Source organism: Echinops telfairi, unplaced genomic scaffold (genome assembly GCF_000313985.2).
Source record: "Echinops telfairi isolate 266 unplaced genomic scaffold, ASM31398v2 ScPeMD7_2565;HRSCAF=3150, whole genome shotgun sequence".
Taxonomy (NCBI): domain Eukaryota; kingdom Metazoa; phylum Chordata; class Mammalia; order Afrosoricida; family Tenrecidae; genus Echinops; species Echinops telfairi.
In genome coordinates, this window is record NW_022106463.1 from 11,938,160 (window position 1) to 11,956,880 (window position 18,721).

The following is an 18,721-nucleotide window of genomic DNA, read 5'->3' on the forward strand; positions in this document are numbered from 1 at the left end:
GAACTAGCAATGAAGCAGGTGTGTCTGACCGGATCCTTGCTTCCCTGAGAAGTTCCTTGTCCAACAATGGAATCATCTGCGGCTCCTCAGGCTTCTGAACTATAACATGAGGAGAGTTATCAACAAATCTAAGGAAATATCCAGAGGGCTTGTAAAAGATTTTTTAGGAATGAGAATAACAGGCCCTACCTAGTGTCTGGAACTAACACAAAATGACATTCTACGGACTTCAGTGAGGCTTAATCCATGTGGGGACTCTGCACAAAGATTTAGGGCTGTCATTGTCATTCATAGCAAATCAGGTGCTCAGAATTTAAGCTCTAATACAACTCCCTGCTCCGGTCTTGGCTTTATCATTTGCAATCCTTGAATGACACTGGGTGCTTCTTCCATGTGGACTTAGCTGAAACACGACTTCCATGGCTGCTTGTTTTAAGACAAACCTTTAAGACAGCAGACACAATTAGTTCTGATATCTGGGCACTATCAGAGTCCTTCACTACACTTTGCTATAGCACTGAAACCACTTCGTAAGGACAAGAATCAAGCAGGGCCACATCATAAGGGGGAAAAAATCTTCTTAGATTAGGGCATATGATTAAGTGTAAATTCAACCTGTATGCATGTATCTAAGGTATATTTACATCGCTAGGCCACATTGGGAGAAGGAGAGTCAGGTCTAGCCCATAGCAGCCCCATGCACACCAGAATGACCCACTGCCTGCTCCTGACCCATCATTGCATTGTCCCTATGCTTGAACCCACTGTTGCAACCACTATGTCAATCCACCTAATCACGGCCTTCCTCATTCTCACTGCTCCCCTACTTTACAGAGCATGATGTCCTTTTCCAGGGACTGTTCTTGTCTGAAAACACGGCCACATTATGTGAGATGAACTATCATTATCCCTGCATCCAAGGAGCACCAGGGACATAATTCTTCCTAGACAGATTTGTTTGTTCTTTTAGCAAGCCACGGGACTTTCAATATTCTTCTCCCACTAATATGTCTCAATGTATCAATTCTTCCTTGGTCTTTCTTCTTCCAGGTCCAACTTCCATGTGGGTATGAGGCTTGGGTCAAGGGCACCTTAGCCCTCAAAGTAACATTGCTGCTTTTCAACACTGTAAGGAGGTATCGTGTAGTATATTTACCCAATGCAATGCATCTTTGATCTCTTCATTGCTGCTTCCATGAGCATTGCTTTTGAATCCAAGCAAGGTAAAATCCTTGACAACTTCAATCGTCTCTCCACTTACCATGACGTTACCTACTGGTCCAGTTGTGAGAATCTTGGTCTTCTTTATATCAAGTTGTAATCCACACTGAAGGCTGTAATCCTCTATCTTCATCAGGAAGTGCTTCAGAACTTGTACATGGCTCAAGAGGCAGTTGTACTGAAAGTTTTAAAATCAGGTGAGGTGTGGGTCAGGTCTGCAGCCTCTCACCATACGTATTCAATATGTACGTTGAACAAAGCATCGGAGAAGCTGGATTATACGAAGAAGACGGAGGCATCAGGATTGCAGGAAGCTGATTAACAACTTGTGGTGTGCAGATGATCCAACTTTGCTTGGTGAAAGCGAGGAGGGCTTAGAGGAGCACAATGAGTGTTCCGGAATTCCCATTTTTCTCTAGGGTATCCACAGCCTATCATGGTCCCACACCGTTGAATGTCTTTGCATAAACGAATGAAACGCAAGTAAACACCTTTCCAGTGTTCCCTGCTTATAGCAAAGATCCATCTGATCAGCGACGATATCCCTGGTTCCATGTGCTCTTCTGAATTGGTCTGAAGTGCCCTGACAGTGGACTGCTGCATCCGTTGTTGGAAGATCTCAAGTAAAATTTACTTGTGTGTGATATCCATGATACTGTTCTATAGACTGAGCATCCTGTTGGGTCACCTTTCTTTGCAATGGACACTAACATGATTCTTTTCCAATCATAGCTCTCTTCCAAATTTCCAAATTGGAAACACTTCCAAGTGCTTCCAGTGCTTCTTCAGCTTTCTGAAATATTTCCCACAATTCCTTGAGCCTTATTTTGGGATAATACATTTCAACTAATGAACTTCTTCCATCAGCACCATTGGTTCTTGCTCAATGCTGCCTACTGACATGGTGGACTGTCGACTAGTTCTTGCTGGAACCACCCTAACTTATCCAAGAGCAATTGATGGTCCACTACACAGCCAGCCCCTGGTCTGGTCTACTTGCTGATATTGAGCTTCTCAATCATCTCTTTCCAAATATGTAATCAACTTGATGTCTGTAGATTTCATCTGGAAACTCAATGTGTATACTCACCATTTGTGTTATTGGAAAATAGTATTTGCTGTGAAAAGAACCTTGTTCTTGTAAGGTTACATCATGCCATCTCCAGCTTTTTTCCTACACACAAGACCATTTTTAACGATTGTCTGTTCCTGTTTGTTTCCACCTTTTACATTCCAATCGCCAATGCTTATCAATATATCTTCACAGAAGGTTTGGTCCGTTTCAGACTGAAGACTTTGGTAGAATTTTCAGTTTCTTCAGCACTAGCTTCAGCGGTTGGTGCATAAATTTGAATAATAGTTGTATTGATTGGATTTCCTTGAATGCAGACAGATGTAATCCTATCAGAGATAACATTGTTCAAGAAAGACCTTGATATGCCCTTTTTGATGATAAATTCAACTCATTCTCCTTGTTTGTGTCTTTGCCAGCATACACAAAGATGCATGATTTTCTGGTTCAAAACGAGCAGTAGCAGTGCATTTCAGCACACTAAGGCCTGGGATATTCACCTTTAAGTGTTTTATTTCACTTTTAATGATGGTAAATTACCCAAGATTTATACTTAAGCATTTGATTGTGTGGATCATAACAAACTATGGATAGCCTTGAGAAGAATGGGAACCCCAGAATAACATATTGTGCTCGTTCATACCATCTACATGGACCGAGAGGAGATTATGAAAACAGAAGAAGGGCAGACTTCATGTTTTAAAACCAGGAAAGGTGTGCATCAGTGTCAGACCCTTCCAAGTACTTATTCAAACAATATTCGGAGCAAATAATCAGCTAGATTATATAAAGAACAATGTGGCAATAGGATTGGAGGAAGGCCCATCAAAACCTGTCGAAACACACAAGGGACATGAACTTGCTTGCTGAAAGTGAAAAGAACTTGTTGATGAAGATCAAGGATTGTGGCCTTCAGTATGGCTTACAACTCAGTGTAAAGAAAAGCAAATTCTTCCCAATTGGGCCAATAGGGAACATCATGATAAGTGGAGAAACTATTGAAGTAGTCAGGATTTTCATCTTCTTTGTATCAATGCTCATAGGAGCAGCAGTCAAGATGCACTGCTTTGGGTAAATCTGCAACATAAGACCTCTTTAGAACGTTGAAAAGCAAGGATGTTATCTTGAGAAACAAGGTGAGCCTGACTCAAGCCATGGCATTTTCAATCTCCTCAAATGAAAGTGAAAGTTAGACATTGAATAAAGAAGAAAGAAGCATCAGTGCTTTAGAATTATGGTGCTGGAGAGGAATACTGACAGCTCAAAGAACAAAGAACTCTGTCCTGGAAGAAGTACAGGCAGAATGCTCCTTTGAGAGAAAGCTAATGAGAAGTCATCTCACACACTGGACAGACTGTCAGGAAAGAGCAGTCTTTGGAGGAGGACATACTTGGTAAAGCAGAGGGACAGTGAGACAGAGGAAGATCTTGGACTAGAGGGATTGAAACGGTGGCTCCACTGATGGGGCAAATCATTCGAGCTATCGTGAGGATGGCACAGGCCCTGCCAGTGGTTCAGTCTGTTAGACACAGGCTTTCTCTGAGTTAGAACCGATTCGAGGGCACCTAAACACAAACAAACAAACACAAAATAACATGAGTTGGAGCCAATCCAATGCCTCCTTAACAACCAACTAAGGCAACCAGTTGACCTACATTCATCTATACAATGTTCATCTAAATGGTATGACCACCTTTAATCTCACTGTCTCCCTGTATACTGTACTTGGTGAGATGTTTTACTTGGTATTCACTTGTCCTTGGTAGCTTTATCTTATCTTATCTGTATATAATGCACGGATAATCCTCTGTGATCCTTTTTGTGACCATCTCTAATCACTTTAACATCCTGGCTATCAGGGACTGCAAACAAATTTTCCCTTGGGGTCTCAGTGAAGTTCTGAGGAGGGAGCTGGATGTAGGGATGCTATCAGCCAGTAGGAGGAAGCTCCACCCACAACAGCAGGCCTATAAAAGGCAGCTCCATCACACTTCCCAGTCTTCCTTTGAACCTGGACTTCAGAGAGCCAGAACACCCCAGCAGAGCTGCAAGATGGGAATGGAAACTGAAGACCCAGGTTCCCCAGGGCCCTCCAAGAAGCCCGCTGTTGAGCAGACCCCTCACCAACCTACCTCCTTCATGGAAAGGGGCTCTGGTGTGGAAGAGAAACAACTTTCAAAAGAGGACAAGATCCTCTCTTCCCAGGCCGGGGGACAATGCACCCAGAATCGAGGTAAGGAGCTGTACTGTGTGTAAGGAGTGGGGGGGAGGGGGCTCAAGGGAGGGGGTAGGTTGGAAATATATTTGGGGGTTGGGCTTAGCATGTGGATGCAAACCCAAACCCCGCTGTTGATTGGATGTGTCCGGCCCCTGTTGTCTCTGTTGTCTGTCCAGTGGAACTACCTTCCACGTGGTGTTCAAGATTTGGATTATAGGAGTACATACTTCAGAGAGGCCTCCGGGCTGGTTTCAAAGGTCTTTGCATAGGCTCTTGAGTCCTTAAACGTGTGTGCCAGCCAGGGCCTCCTATTTCGGGTGAGAGTGTAGAAAATAGTGGATTGTCCTCAAGGGACTTTAGGAAACCAGACACTCTTCCTGCAGGTGACAAAGGGCTCTGGCTGAAGGTGTCAATTGCATTGTTTCAGTGTGAGACTGAGGACCCCCAGTATGTAGTCAGAAGAGGCAAAGCTTTAACGCTGGCAGGCCGAGGGTCTTTATTGCTTAAGCCACCAAGTGTCCCTTGAGATACCAAGCTTTCCAAAGGGCATGGGTGGCAAAGGAAACTGTCACAAAAGCAAGATGGAAGACAGATGAGCACAGGGAATGGACAATGATAGGGGCACACAGCTCACTGGAAGGGTTTGCAACATTGGTCCAGGCCTTCTGACCAGTCCAGCCCAGGAGGAAAACACAGGGCAGGACTCGTGACTGTGCCACACCCAGCTCCTTCCCCAGGACAGGGACCGCCATCAAGGACACATCAGGACAGCTCTGAGACTGCCCCTCCTTGCGCTGCCTGAGAGGGGCGGAGGTGATACACTCTCCAAGGCACTGTACCTGAGGGCGAGGTTATCTAGACCCTGGGTTAATGATCTGAAAACATTAGATGGAGCCTTCATGTGGGGTCTCTGCCACATGAAGATTTGGCTGTCACTCTCGTCCATAGCGTTTTATAAGCCGGGTGCTCAGGATTTACATTCTAATACAGAGCACAACGACATGGTTAGGAGGTCAATACTGGGGGCTACTGCCCACATAGAACACAGGGGGCATTCCTTTTCCCCTGAGTAGGACAGAAAGGAAGGAGCCTCCTCCCTGGCCTGAAAAGGAAGGAGGTGTGGACATCTGAAATCCAGGGATCCTGGAGATGGGTGGGCTTCTAAGAAGATGGAACCACAGGGCCCGGGTCGAGCCCACCTCTCACCCAGCTGCTTTATCCTCAGGGGGCTCTCCAGTGACACTGAGAGAGGAGAAAGAGCAGGGCTCAGTCACTCACAAGGAGACCCAGGATGAACACCTCAAGAAACGCTCCAGAGCTCCACCCAGGCACACCAAGCGGCCCCGATCCCAGTGCTCAGAGGACCAGCCACCGCCACTTCGGAAGAAATTGGTGACCACTGTGAGGTCTCTGTGTGAGGCCATCTACCAGGACGTGGCCCAGGTGCAGGCCCAGCAGGCACAGACCCCTCTGACATCACAGGAGCTCACATACCTCTCCCAGCTCCGAGACTCACTTTACACCACCACCCAGACCCTCTACACCATGTCCAGCCAGGCAGCCTACCTCTTCCCTGCTCAGGGCTGGATGGACCCGACTCCACAGCCCCCGGCCAGGGACACAGACCCACATGGAAGATGAGGACCTGCTCCTCCCCAGGAACACCAACTCGGCTTGAGCTGGGGACACCTCATACCCTGCTCCTCAGATGTGGGTCATGGATCAAGCACAATCAACAACAAAGACCGGCTACTTCTCAGATTCTCCCTATCTACACCCACGCTCAAGGACAGCCCGGCTGAGAGAGTGCACACCGTCGCCCTTGGCTGACCTCATGGATTACAGCACAGCTGGTTCATGCCTGTGACCTTGCAGAAGCAGATCGCCAGCCTTTCTCTGGACCCACCCGGGGTGGATTTCAACCCCCAACTGCCAATCTCTGATAGGTGCCCAGCTCTGAATTGTCTGTCCGCCAGGCATCCCGGCCATTGCAGAGGACCTTGAAAATTGGACTTGTATTGCGGAATCATGGATTTCCTGCCCGAATGTTCATTACCAGCTACCTTGATAGTCATTGATCACTGTGTGATGTTGACATGCATTTGTTCTTTTTCAGTATGTATATTCCTGAAATATATGACATTATTGGGTGATACATGTATTTTTTGTCTTCATTTTTCAACACTCTAGGATCAAACGACAAACTACATAATTGTGTTTTCATTAAAGTTAACATAAAGGATGTGAATGTGACTTTTCTTTATTCTGCAACAACGAATGATTCTTTAGAGTGTTAACTATGTGAGGAAGTCCTTCGGGCTGAGTACTGTCATTGAGTCCGCCCGGCTGTTTGCTGCACTGAGGTGGCTTGCATGCTGATGTGATGCCACACGTATTTCAAAGATGAACAGGAACACCCTTGGTGAACAGGCTTCAGGGAGCTTCCAGAACAGGAATGGGTGAGGAAGAAGGAACAGGTGGTCTGCTTCTGAGAAACCAGCCCCTGAAAGCCTTCTGAAGGGCAGGCCCTTGTCTGATGCAGGGCTGGAAGGCAAGGCCCTCAGGTTGGGAAACACTTAAACTCAGACTGGGAGGGGCTCTCGCTTCCACCCCAATGACATGGAGCCAGGACAGTCTTCGGGACCTTCACTAATGAGGGTGCAAGACAGGAATAAAAAACCTGGAGCGGGTTCAGAAGAGTCTCTGAAACTTACTCTTGAACATATTTTAGCTGAAGCATGTGGAAGAAAGGTTAAAGTGGTGGGGGGATTGTTATAATATTCATGTTAACATTAAGTAAAGAAGTGAAAACTTAAAGTCCACAAACCATTCCAACTCATATGAACCTGATAGCACAGCGCAGAACTCCCTTTTGAGGTCCTTCGACCCCAGGAGCACACGGCCTTAACTTCTGCTGGTGGGTTTGGAATGTTGACTTGCAGTTAGCAGTTCAATGCTTGCCTCCCTGTGCCACCAAGTCTCCAAATAAAAAAGATCAGGAATTAAGAAGTGGGAATGAAGCACAGAGTGGAGGATTAAGAAAGTCAAATGCGGGTTTGATGAAAAGACGAAATAAAATTGGTAAACTCTTGGTGAAATGAATCACACAAAAACAATGTGACTCTGAGCTCAAACACTCTCGACCTAGCTCACTCCCACTGTGTCATCTCCCATTCTGTGAATGGTCTGCTGGGGGGGACCCACTGCAGAAAGCTCTCTGAGCATGTTCAGATCCAACCTTCCTGTGGATATGCTTTCTGACCATGGAGGGAAACAGCTGAGCTCTTTTCCATCTATGATGGACATGAAGCACCACTGGAGTCGCTATCTGGAGAGCTACAAGACTTTATAACACTCACCCCCTCAGCTCAGAGGTCATGGGCCAAAAGCAAAGCTGAAGGGACAAAGAGCAGGGGAGGCAAATCCTCCTGGGTCTCAGATGGTGGGGCCCTGATCTCTGAACTCTGCAAATGTGGTGCCATGACTCCTGGGTGGCTAACGTGGGGGCACTGCCTCCTGGTTCAAAGAATCACATCTTTGCTGATTTTCTTCTTGATTGCCAATGAGGTGGAGCTAGACACGCTGTCCAAAGCTGAGCGGGAAGGAAAGCCTGGATCAAAGAGCTGAAAACCAGGGCCTTCTAGTTTTGAGTGGGTCCGTTTGCTACTCAAATGGACTTGCAAAAGGGGGCCGCCCCAGGGTCCGAGTTGCCGCTGTGAGGGACTTGGAAGGCAGAGCTGAAGGCCAGGACTAGAAGACCTCCATTTAGAGCCCAGAGTGACATGAGCAGTGAGGCTGACCAGGAAACGTCTGAGAAAGTGCACTCTTGCTGCTTCTTGTATCTCTCACGTTTAATAGCCAAGTCTGCCTGCGCCGGTCCCACCACTGTACTTAGGAGGCATACAAGTTCTTTCTAGATTTCGCAGGTTCTTAGAGAAGAGGAATTGTCCCCAGCAGACTATGGGCTTGGAGTTGATCTAAGATGTTTGAGATGGAACACTGGAGTGATATGTTTTATGCATCACAGGACATGTTTTTTGGAGGCCCAAGGGGTGGGATGTTGTGGAATAAATTGTTTCTGATAATATGGGCCCACTTGGATGGGCCAAGATTCTCAGTGGTTTGTCAGTTATGATGTAACATAATCACTTCCATTATACCAAATCCCCTCTGGCCACAGCTCAGGGACCAGAACAGTCTTGATATTAGACAGAGAACATTGTAAACTTGATTATGGTAGATGGAACTATGGTATAATATGGTAGCTGGTCAATTGACCTCCCTCTTGATCCATCCTAAATTTGCTCACTTGTTCCACAACAGAAATTTTTTCACTGGCTTATTTTAATATTGAGGGTTGACTAGAGAAACAAATCCAGAGACACTCATATGTTTGTGTAAGAGAGAGCTTTATATCAAAGAATAATTGTACATTAAGAAAACATCCCAGCCCAGTCCAGATCAAGTACACAAGTCCAATATTAGCTCAAGAAATCCTCCACTTGCAATGATGCCGAATACAGGAAGACCACAGGCCAGCGGTGTAACATAATGTGGATCCAGTTGTGGTGGAAGCATCTCCACTCTGGCTGGGGTTTCCACGTGGCTCCTCCAGCTCTCAGAGTCTCAGCAGCAGCAGGAAGGGGAAGGCAGAGAGTGTGATCCACCTGTTTATCTCAGTCGTGCCTCCAAGCGAGGCCATCAAGCTGCGAGCTGATTGATAAGCTAAGCTCCGCCCCTTCACTCTTAATGCCCTCAAGTTGGTGGGCGATGATGTCACCGCCACATGAGGGTCTTTTCTTCCTTCTCTTGCTCCTGGTCTTGTTTTTCATTTTTATTGTTTCTTTAAGGTTTCTAAGTTTATGAGGTACACAATGAAGGGATGCATACACAATAACTGTTGTAATAGTCCATCTGGGAGTTGGGCAGGAGGTTGAGAGGATTTGGGAACTAAGTATATTCTGGAGTGTGCACTAGAACCAATTTTGATGTTGTATATACACTCTTTTAAAATATGACTGAACCATGGAAGTGTATATGTGAATTTTATATCAATAAACTTATTGGGGGAAAATGTTCCCTATTACTTTTAACATTTAATGATATACTGTGGTTTTGCTTTGTTCATTAAAATGAGTAATGTGACCTTAACTTTTAACCTACAATAACATGTGATGCTCACATTTTAAATGCACAAGAAAGTCTTTCAGGCTGGGTATTATTATTGTTCCCACCCCCTAGGGTGTTGTGCTTGCGTGTTGTTGGAGACTATTCCACTCATATGTCAAATAGGACAAACGGGAGTGATAACCGTATGTAATCAGGACGGATCACATCAAACAGGAGTGATAACCGTATGTAATCAGGACGGATCACATCAAACACGAGAGATAACAGGATGTAATCAGTATGGATCACATCAAACAGGAGAGAGAACAGGATGTAATCAGTATGGATCACATCTAACAAGAGTGATATAATTCTGTAAGCCAAGAATTCTGTGGCAAGAGGATACCATTGCTGAGATTAGATGGATCATAGCTGAACTCAGGAAAATACCAAAGAGAAGTATTTTTACTTGTGTGTGTTGTTTTTATTTGTTCATTTTACTGTGCAATGGCTTTCCACTGTGTGGATCATAACAGACCGAATAAGCCTGAGAGGAATGGGAGTCCTAGAACACTTCATTTCCAAGGACCAAGAAGCAGCTACTTGAACAGAAGTCTAAAATCAGAAGTTTCCTTCAGGGTCATAACTTTACTTAAACTTGTTCAATCTGTTCGCTAAACAAATCTGAGAACCTGCACACAGCACCAAAAATAGAGTAAGGCTTCATAGCAACCTGCCACGTGCAGGTGACACATTTTGCTGGGTGGAAGGAAGGAGAAATTGAAGCATTTCTCATGAAAATCAAAGACTGCAGCATCAGTATGGATTACAACTCGGTGTAAAGAAAACCATCCTCACAAATGGACCAATGGACAACATCATGACAAATGCAGAAAAGTTAGACATTGTTAAGGATTTCAATTTCCTTGCAGCCACAATTAACGCTCATGGAAATAGTAGTCAAGAAATCAAATGGCATATTACATTGGACAAATCTGCCTGCCCAAGGCTCCTTTAACGTACTGGAGGACAATAATGCCACTTTGAGGGCTAAGGCAGACCTTGCTCGAGGCATGATTTTTGCAGTCACCCCATTTACATGAGAAAGTTGGACTGTGAATAAGAAAGATTGGGGGGAAATTGATGCATTTGCCTTATGGCATTAATGAAGAATACTGAGAGTTCCATGGACTGCCAGAAAAATAAACAAGCTTCTCTCTTATTGTCAGAATTCTTTTTAGAAGTAAGTATGGCCAGACTTTATCTCATGTATTTTGTACATGTTACCAGGAAAGACAGGTCCCTGAGAAAGTAGAGGCTCAACCAAAAAGAGGAAAACCGTGATGTAGTGGCTGCAACATGGGCTGGTCTTTGTGAGGATGGCACGGGGCTGGACAGTGTTCCCTTCATTGTACACAGAGTCGCTATGAGCTGGAATAGACTTGGTAGCACCTAATAACAACATCCATAACACTGCATCCTCAAAGCAGGGTAAGACGTTACATTTTCAGGCTGAACAAAGTGTTCCCTGGTCTTTGTTCCATCTACTAATATTGCTGTCCTCTTGGGAACAGGTGTCACCATACCTTTACATTATTTAATACTTTATGTGAACAAAGTCAGGGCTTCAAACTCACCAGTTCCCCTGAGGAAGTAAAAGGAGGATTTCTTCTCCCCAAAACATCTGTAGCCTCAGAAACCCTACATATAATGGATAGTACTTTGAAAGTGATAAGGCTGTTTTGTAAAAAAATTTTTTTTAAACATATCTTTGGGGGAAAATTTTTCCGGTATTTTTGGGTACCTCTTCGTATATCTGTGGGCTACTTCTGGGAAGAGGTCTGGGACTCATTGATGGACCAGAGTTCAAATTTCTAGCTTCTGTTTAACCTAGAGTTGGAGAAGACAAACCCTGTCAAGGTGTTCTCAAACAGCACAAACCAGAGCACGAATGACCATATTTAGAGACTATGCATGGCCCCCTCATCATCCAGAACAGCAAATACGGTATGTTTGTGAGAGTCCTCCAGAGAGTCTGCTTCTGCCTTAGACTCCAAAGCCTTCATTTTCCTGCAGAATGGATCCAAGCTCTCGTTGGTGCAACCCAACCGGACCCTGGGCTGCACTCCACAGAGTATCTATATAAAATGCAGCACACCAGACCAGGAGTCCACCATGCCTTCATGGCTTCAGTTGAGCTGGTGAAAGGAGGCCCAGGCAGAACCAGTTTCCCCTAGGATGTGTCCCATAGAAACTTCAGCCATGCTGGAAACTATGGCAGATGTGCAACTCAGCATAATTTCCCCTGCGGTGTGACCTCATCAAGTTTGCTGTAACAGGGGCAACACACATCATTTATTGCATTTGCCTGAGGCTCCAGGATAGGCAGCATATGGGAGCATTTCATGGTGAAAGCGAAGGAAGGCTTCTAGCTTTCTCACCCATGCTCCCTGGAGACAGTGCAAACGAGTTCTCCAGTAGAGCGGCTCCGAGCTGCAATACTCACTCTGAGGGGCGGGATTCCGTATGAAGGCCTCTCCAGCTTGCTGTCAGCTTCCACCTTCTCTTCAGAGCAAACCACCAGAAGGTGTTTTTAATAAAACAGACAAGCTTAGGGAGAGGTTTATTGCAAATAAGTAAAAAACAAAAGCTGTATCACAAAAATCACACAGAGATGCTGTTCAATGATGGGATGTTGTTCCTATGACACATGTCTGTTAATTTTCTGTATATTGCCAAGGAAAACTTTCATTAATATTAGTCAATTACTCAGATTATTGGGTCTAAAATGTGGCACTCTTTCTTCACTGACTGTGAGGGAACTAGCTTCCATAACCCAATGCCCGTTCTCACAATGAAGAGAAAAGGAGGAAGACGAAAACCCCCCACACACAATCGAAATAAAACACGGTGAACTGGATAGTGGGGAAGGAGGAACAAAAAAGAAATAGAGGAAAGAACTCGGAAGCAAAAATTACATATAGATATAAATATAGATATGTATATATGTAAAAATATGAAGGTGGGTGTACATGTGTGTGTTAATACAACAATAAGGAAGCAAATGGACTTGGGGCCTTTACTTAAATCTTACCTCAATACCAGAACGATCTGTTCTAATATTGTGACAAGGCATGATGCTCACCTCCCCACACAGTCGCTGAAGACAAAATGGATACATAAGCAAACATGGTGAAGATAGCTGATGGTGCCCAGCTATTTAAAGATCGAGCACCTGGGGTCTTAAAGGGTTATAATATCTGTAAGAGCTTCCAATAAAAGGCTTAAAAATTTTTTAAAGAAATATAAGTTGAAGGAAGAAAAAAACTGACCTTATTTTTTTAAAATCTCATTGTTAATACTGTAACCCCTCATTCTCTGCACATAAAAATGTCATTTTGACTTTCATTGTGTCAGAGATGGGAGAATTTCAGATGTTTCGACAGGTTCACCTTGTCTAGGCTCTATCTCGCTGTTCTGTTACATTTTCGCCTGGATTCTGTTACATTCCTCTGACCCTCCTGACTGCCCAGGACCCTCCTGGGTCCACTGCCTGGTGACTCTGGCATCCTCATAGGAAGTCATGAAGCAACATGTCACAGAAAAGACATGCTTTTTCAGCTACACAGTTTCCCAGACTTTCTTTCTTGCTGCATACAACTTGCTCCTAGTCCCAAGGACTTTCTTTGTTCTTTACCATTTTTCAAATCATACTGATTCTACCTCACGGGAAAGGAAGACCAGATCTGTTTTTGATGTCCCTCCACTACTCCAAGACAATTTCCTCTTAAATCTGCTGTCTGGTGAACACACACACACACACACACACACACACACACACGGCTATAACAGCTCTTATAACAATACGTACATCAGTTGTATCAACACATTTGTACAAGTTGCCATCATTTTTTAAAATTTTAATTAGCATAGTTTTATTTTTATAAATCATTTCATTGGGGGCTCATACAACTCTTACCACAATCCATCCATCCATCCATTGTGTCAAGCACATTTGTTGACATCATCATTTTCAAAACATTTACTTTCTACTTGAGCCCTTAATATCAGTTTTTTCCCTCCCTCCTCCACCTTCCCACCCTCATGAACCTTTTATAAATTATTTTTATATCTTATACCGTCCACTGTCTCCCTTCACCCACATTTCTGTTGTTCATCCCCCTGGGGGTGGAGGGTTATACATCAATTGTTGCATTTAGTTCCCCCTTTCTTCCCCTTCTCCCCACACCTTCCCCCTACCTTCATGGTATCGCTGTTCCCATTACTGTTCCTGAGGGGTCTATCTGTCCTGGATTCCATGTGTTGAGAGCTCTTACCTGTACCATGATCTGTACCATGCTCTGGTCTAGCTGAATTTTTAAGGTAGAGCTGGGGTCATGATAGTGGGGGTGGGGGATGGAGGAAGCAGTAAAGAACTAGAGCAGCGGTTCTGAACCTGTGGGTCGCGACCCTTTTGGAGGTCAAATGGCTCTTTGGAGGTCACCTGATTCATAAACAGTAGCAAAATTACAGTTATGATGTAGCAATGAAAATAATGTTATGGTTGGGGGCCACCACCACATGAAGAACTGTAACAAAAGGGCCACGGCATTTGGAAGGTTGAGAACCACTGAACTAGAGGAATGTTTGTGTTTTGTCGGTGCTATACTGTACCCTGGCTGACTGGTCCCTTCCTTGTGACCATTCTGTGAGGCGATGTCCAATTGTTTACAGATGAACTTTGGGTCTCCAATCTGACCCCTTTATTGGCATAGATATGATTGCTTGTTTGGGGTCTTCTAATGCCTGATACCTGATCCCAGAGACACCTCGTAATCACACAAGCGTGTGTGCTTCTTCCATGTGGGCTTTGTTGCTTCTCTGTTAGAAGGCCACTTGATTAACTTCAAGCCTTTAAGACTCCAGATAAAATATACTGTAATAGCCAGGCACCATCAGCTTTCTTCACATTTGCTTATGCACCCATTTTGTCTTCTGTGATTGTGTTGGGAAGGTATCACTGAGTACCAGGTTATTAGAACAAAGCATTCTTGCGTTGAGAGAGGACTTGAGTAGAGGCCCAATGTCTGTCTGTTACCTTAATACTTAACATATAAATATATGTACATAGACCTATATCCCTATCATTATATGTTAATATATTTACATATATACATGCCTCTATTTATACCTCTATAAATGTCTTTTGCCTCCTAGTTCTTTCCTCAAATTCATTTTACTTTCCTCTTGTCCCACTACCATGTTGAACCTTCATTCGGCTCTCAGTAATTCCTCTTGGCTACATTGTACTTGATCAAACACTACCACACATTCTACACCCTCCTCACCATCAATTTTAGATCTCTTTATTGTTCCCTTGTCCCTGGGTTTGTTGGCTCCCCACTCCCTTTCCCCCACCTCCTTGTCTGGTGACTCTTGTAGCATTTGAAGCCAACCCTGAAATTTGTTGTTGCTGATGGGGATTTGGAGTGGTGCAGTGTCCTCCCTTCGTGGATTTGGGTTCAGAAATATTTTGCCATTCCCTGAAAAGCCAATTTGAGTGAAGTTCATAAAACATACACTGACTTCCTAGAGAGTGTTGGTCAAGTGGAGATTACATGGAAATGGATTGTGCTTGCCGCTGTCACAGGTATGGCTCAAAGTGTCTAGGCAACCAAAGTGTCTCTTGGGTAGGTTCCCACTTGGCACTCACACCCTGGTCCACCAGAGGCCCCAATTGCATGCAATATCCTGTGTGTCACTGGGCTGGATTCTTCCCTTGCTTGACTGAATTCTCACAATTAGAAGAGACTTGATCCTGCTTTCCTGCTGTGCCAGTGTGTTGGCTGCCAATCTGGATTTTTCCTGCAAACTGGTGACAGCCTGGAGCGTAAGTATCTGAGAGCTTCCTCGCCAGAGCTGGCTCTGTTAGCAATTGGTTCAAATGTGTCATCTGGGAAGTTCTCTCTTGTCTGCACAGCTTGGACCATCAAGACACCTGGTGCCTGGCAACCACTGTCCTGGGTGGCATCCCAAGGAATCCAGATTATGTGTCTCCAAACAAAATAGGTTAAGGGCTTGGTTCTTGATGAGAATGTTGGTGAATTGGCAATGATATGATACGGTTGTGACCAGGAGACCTACAGGATTAGAGCATTTGAGTGAAGAAGCCATCCAGGTGAGCTCCAGCCTTCCTGAGTTAATGTTCATGAATGCCAACGTGTTGATGTTCCCATCTACTTCTTCCATGAGCTCCCAGAAGACAGACTGAGAACCCAGCCTGTGTGGATTGGGCAGTCTCCATTGGTTTTCCCTTCCTCTCCATTCTTCCATCAAAACTACCTGCTCTAATTAAACACACAAAACGAAACTCAAGTTCAGCTGGTTTGTTGGTAAGCCACACTAGAGAGGTTACATAGCAATGCATATTTATTAACACATTGAAGTCCTAAATTTATATTAGAAAAAATGTAAGTAACCAGGGTGAACATATTTGAAGATTTATTTGTGTGTTGCTGCAGTGTATACAATTTCTTTGTGGCGTCCTTCTTACAAAAACTTTGGAATAAAAAAAAAGAAAATTAAAAAATCAAATCTCCACGGTCTGTGAAATCCCTTCAGTCTTTTCAGGTTGCATTGAGGGTCCTATTAATTTCTCATCACCTCTCTTAAACTTTTTGTTATCATCAATAAGTTCCAAAGTCCCTATTTAATTATTTCCTTTTAAAATTTGTGTGTGGTAAGTTTATTGAAGGTCTGGTTTTTGTTGCCATTGGGGGTGGGTGGGGAGCTTTTGTAATCTCTTCAACCTGACATTGCTGCTTGACGTTTGAGAAGGCACTTTCATTGGTTACTCATTCGTTGTAGGGTATAGGTCATTGTTAGAACTTAATTGGAAGGATTTTTAAGTTTGTGCCTGTTTTAAATTAGCTTGATTTAGAGCAGGGGTGTCAAACTGGTGCGCTCCCCCCGACTCAAGCTAATTTTTTTATGGCCCACGATGCTCTGAAATAAAATGAAAATTTTTATGAAGAAAATAGCGCTTAGGGGAGATCAAGGCAATACTGCACACACAATTCCCTCGTTACATTTGATTTCAGAGCATCGTGGGCCACAAAAATTACCTCGGGGGCCGCATGCAGCCCGTGGACCTCCAGTTTGACACCCCTGACTTAGAGGACCAAATTATATGAATGTGTTACAATGAAAATGTATTTGTTACTGATTTTTGTTGTTCTACTGTACCACTATTGAGGATTTTGCATAGTGTAAAATGACATGATCAGATTGCTATGGTTAGGCTTTATACACATTAAAAAATATGGGTTTTAAATGTTTGGGGAAATTCCTATGGAAAAAAGACATGTAAGAAAACCTCTAACCAGGTTAATGTGCATGCCAAGGTCTTTTGAGATGCCAGTGTTTGCATGTCCTTTTAGCTTATAAAAAAATAATAATTTAAAAGAAAACAAAAGATGTATTTGAAGCAGCACACAGGTTGCTTTGGTTTAGCTGAACCCTAACAGGGGACCTTGGAGTGAGGTGACTCCCTGCACACTTGTGTCCTGCCATGTGTGCTGAGACCTCTGGTTCTATAATTACATGTGAAGTCTAGCTGTGGGGAGGCCTGTTCATTAGCTGGTTCTTCCCTGTCTGCCATAGCAGTTACCTGTTGCAACTAGGAGACCAATTTGAGAGGTTTTTCTCTAATAGTTTTAGGGAAGTTTTCTCAAGACTTATTTGAACCCTGTTCCAGGAATACCTCTTCTTCTGGGTCATATCCAGAATCCAATCCACTCTTCCTTCGGTGTCAGTCTTCTGTGGCTTGAAACAAAGGCTGACATCTATCCTCAGGAATGCTTATTTCGTTGGCAAATTCCTCTCTTTTACACCAGATTGATGTTCTCTTTAAATTATGCTTTCCAGATAACCAACTACATGGTTAAAAACCATCCTTTTTCTTCAGCCTAGGAGCCCTGGTGACGTAGTGGTTACACTCTGGGCTGTGATCTGCATGGTCAGCAGTAGCTCTCAAGAGAAAGACTAGGGTTTCTACTCCCATAACAGTTAGAACCTCAGAAACCCACAGGGGTGGCTAAGAGTCAGCACTGACTCAATGGCAGTGAGTTTTGTACTGAGAGCAATTGGCACAGCTGTTCAAATCTAATCCCACAGTCAACTGGACCACATGGAGCTCTGTGTCCAAGTGAGCCCTGCACTCATCCAGAGCCAGAGTGCTTTTCAAAGCAAGAAGGTGGTCCCAAGACCCATTTCTTAAATTCTCTTCTATTGCATCACTTCATTCAATACTAAAGACACAGGATGCCTCTGGGAGGGGAAGTTGAGTCCTCAGTTCAAATAGAGATTCAGGTTGGAGATTTGGCAACTGTCATTCTACTTTCTGAAATAGGAACTTGTTTCTGTAATAGGATTTTATACTTTATGCAGATGTGAGCATTTTCAACTCTGTGATCTGCAAATGCAGACTAACTTTCCTGCAATGCTATTCAGTGTATGAAGCTGAGTGAAGAAGCTGCAACATCATCCTGCAGAATTTTTGTTGAAATGTTTTCAAGGATAAACTCTCTGCTGTCAAATAATTTCCAACTCACTGACCCCATAAGAAAGAGTAGAATTGACCCTGGGTTTCTGAGACTGTAACTCTTCAGGAGTAGAAAGCCTCATCTTTCTCCTACAGATTGGCTGGTGGGCTTGAACAGCAGACCCTGTGATTAGCAGTCCAATGCACCACCAGGACTTCTTGATCTTTATAAATTCCATCCAAGGTGAAAGAATGGCACTATACTAACATTCTCGGTAGGCTGTTAATGCTATGATAATCCCAGAAACGCCTGCTTTCCCATGAAAGGTGAGTTAGTTAATTGTGCCAACCTGGCCGATAATCACATGTGGGGCTAATTGAAAGGCAGAGGGATAAATGGGTGGTGAGCCTCGCCTTCCTAGCTCTTGGGTCTCTTGTTTTGTGATGGTTGCACCGGGTGCAGCTGCCTTAGCAGTTCTCTGCTTCAACTTGCAAGATTAACTTCCTACAAGACATCCCCAAGGAGAAGCTACATGGACCTATCCCGATGCAGCCCTGG

At 44.1% G+C, this 18,721-nt stretch overlaps 1 protein-coding gene across 1 annotated transcript; it reads left to right on the forward strand.

Annotated features, from left to right (window-relative positions):
* The first annotated feature begins 4,345 nt into the window (after positions 1–4,345).
* On the forward strand, positions 4,346–6,152 carry LOC101639809 (protein FRG2-like-2). Its single transcript, XM_004715419.2, has 2 exons — positions 4,346–4,526; positions 5,737–6,152. The coding sequence occupies exons 1-2, from the start codon at positions 4,346–4,348 to the stop codon at positions 6,150–6,152; spliced, it is 597 nt and encodes a 198-aa protein (XP_004715476.2).
* The last annotated feature ends 12,569 nt before the right edge of the window (positions 6,153–18,721 follow it).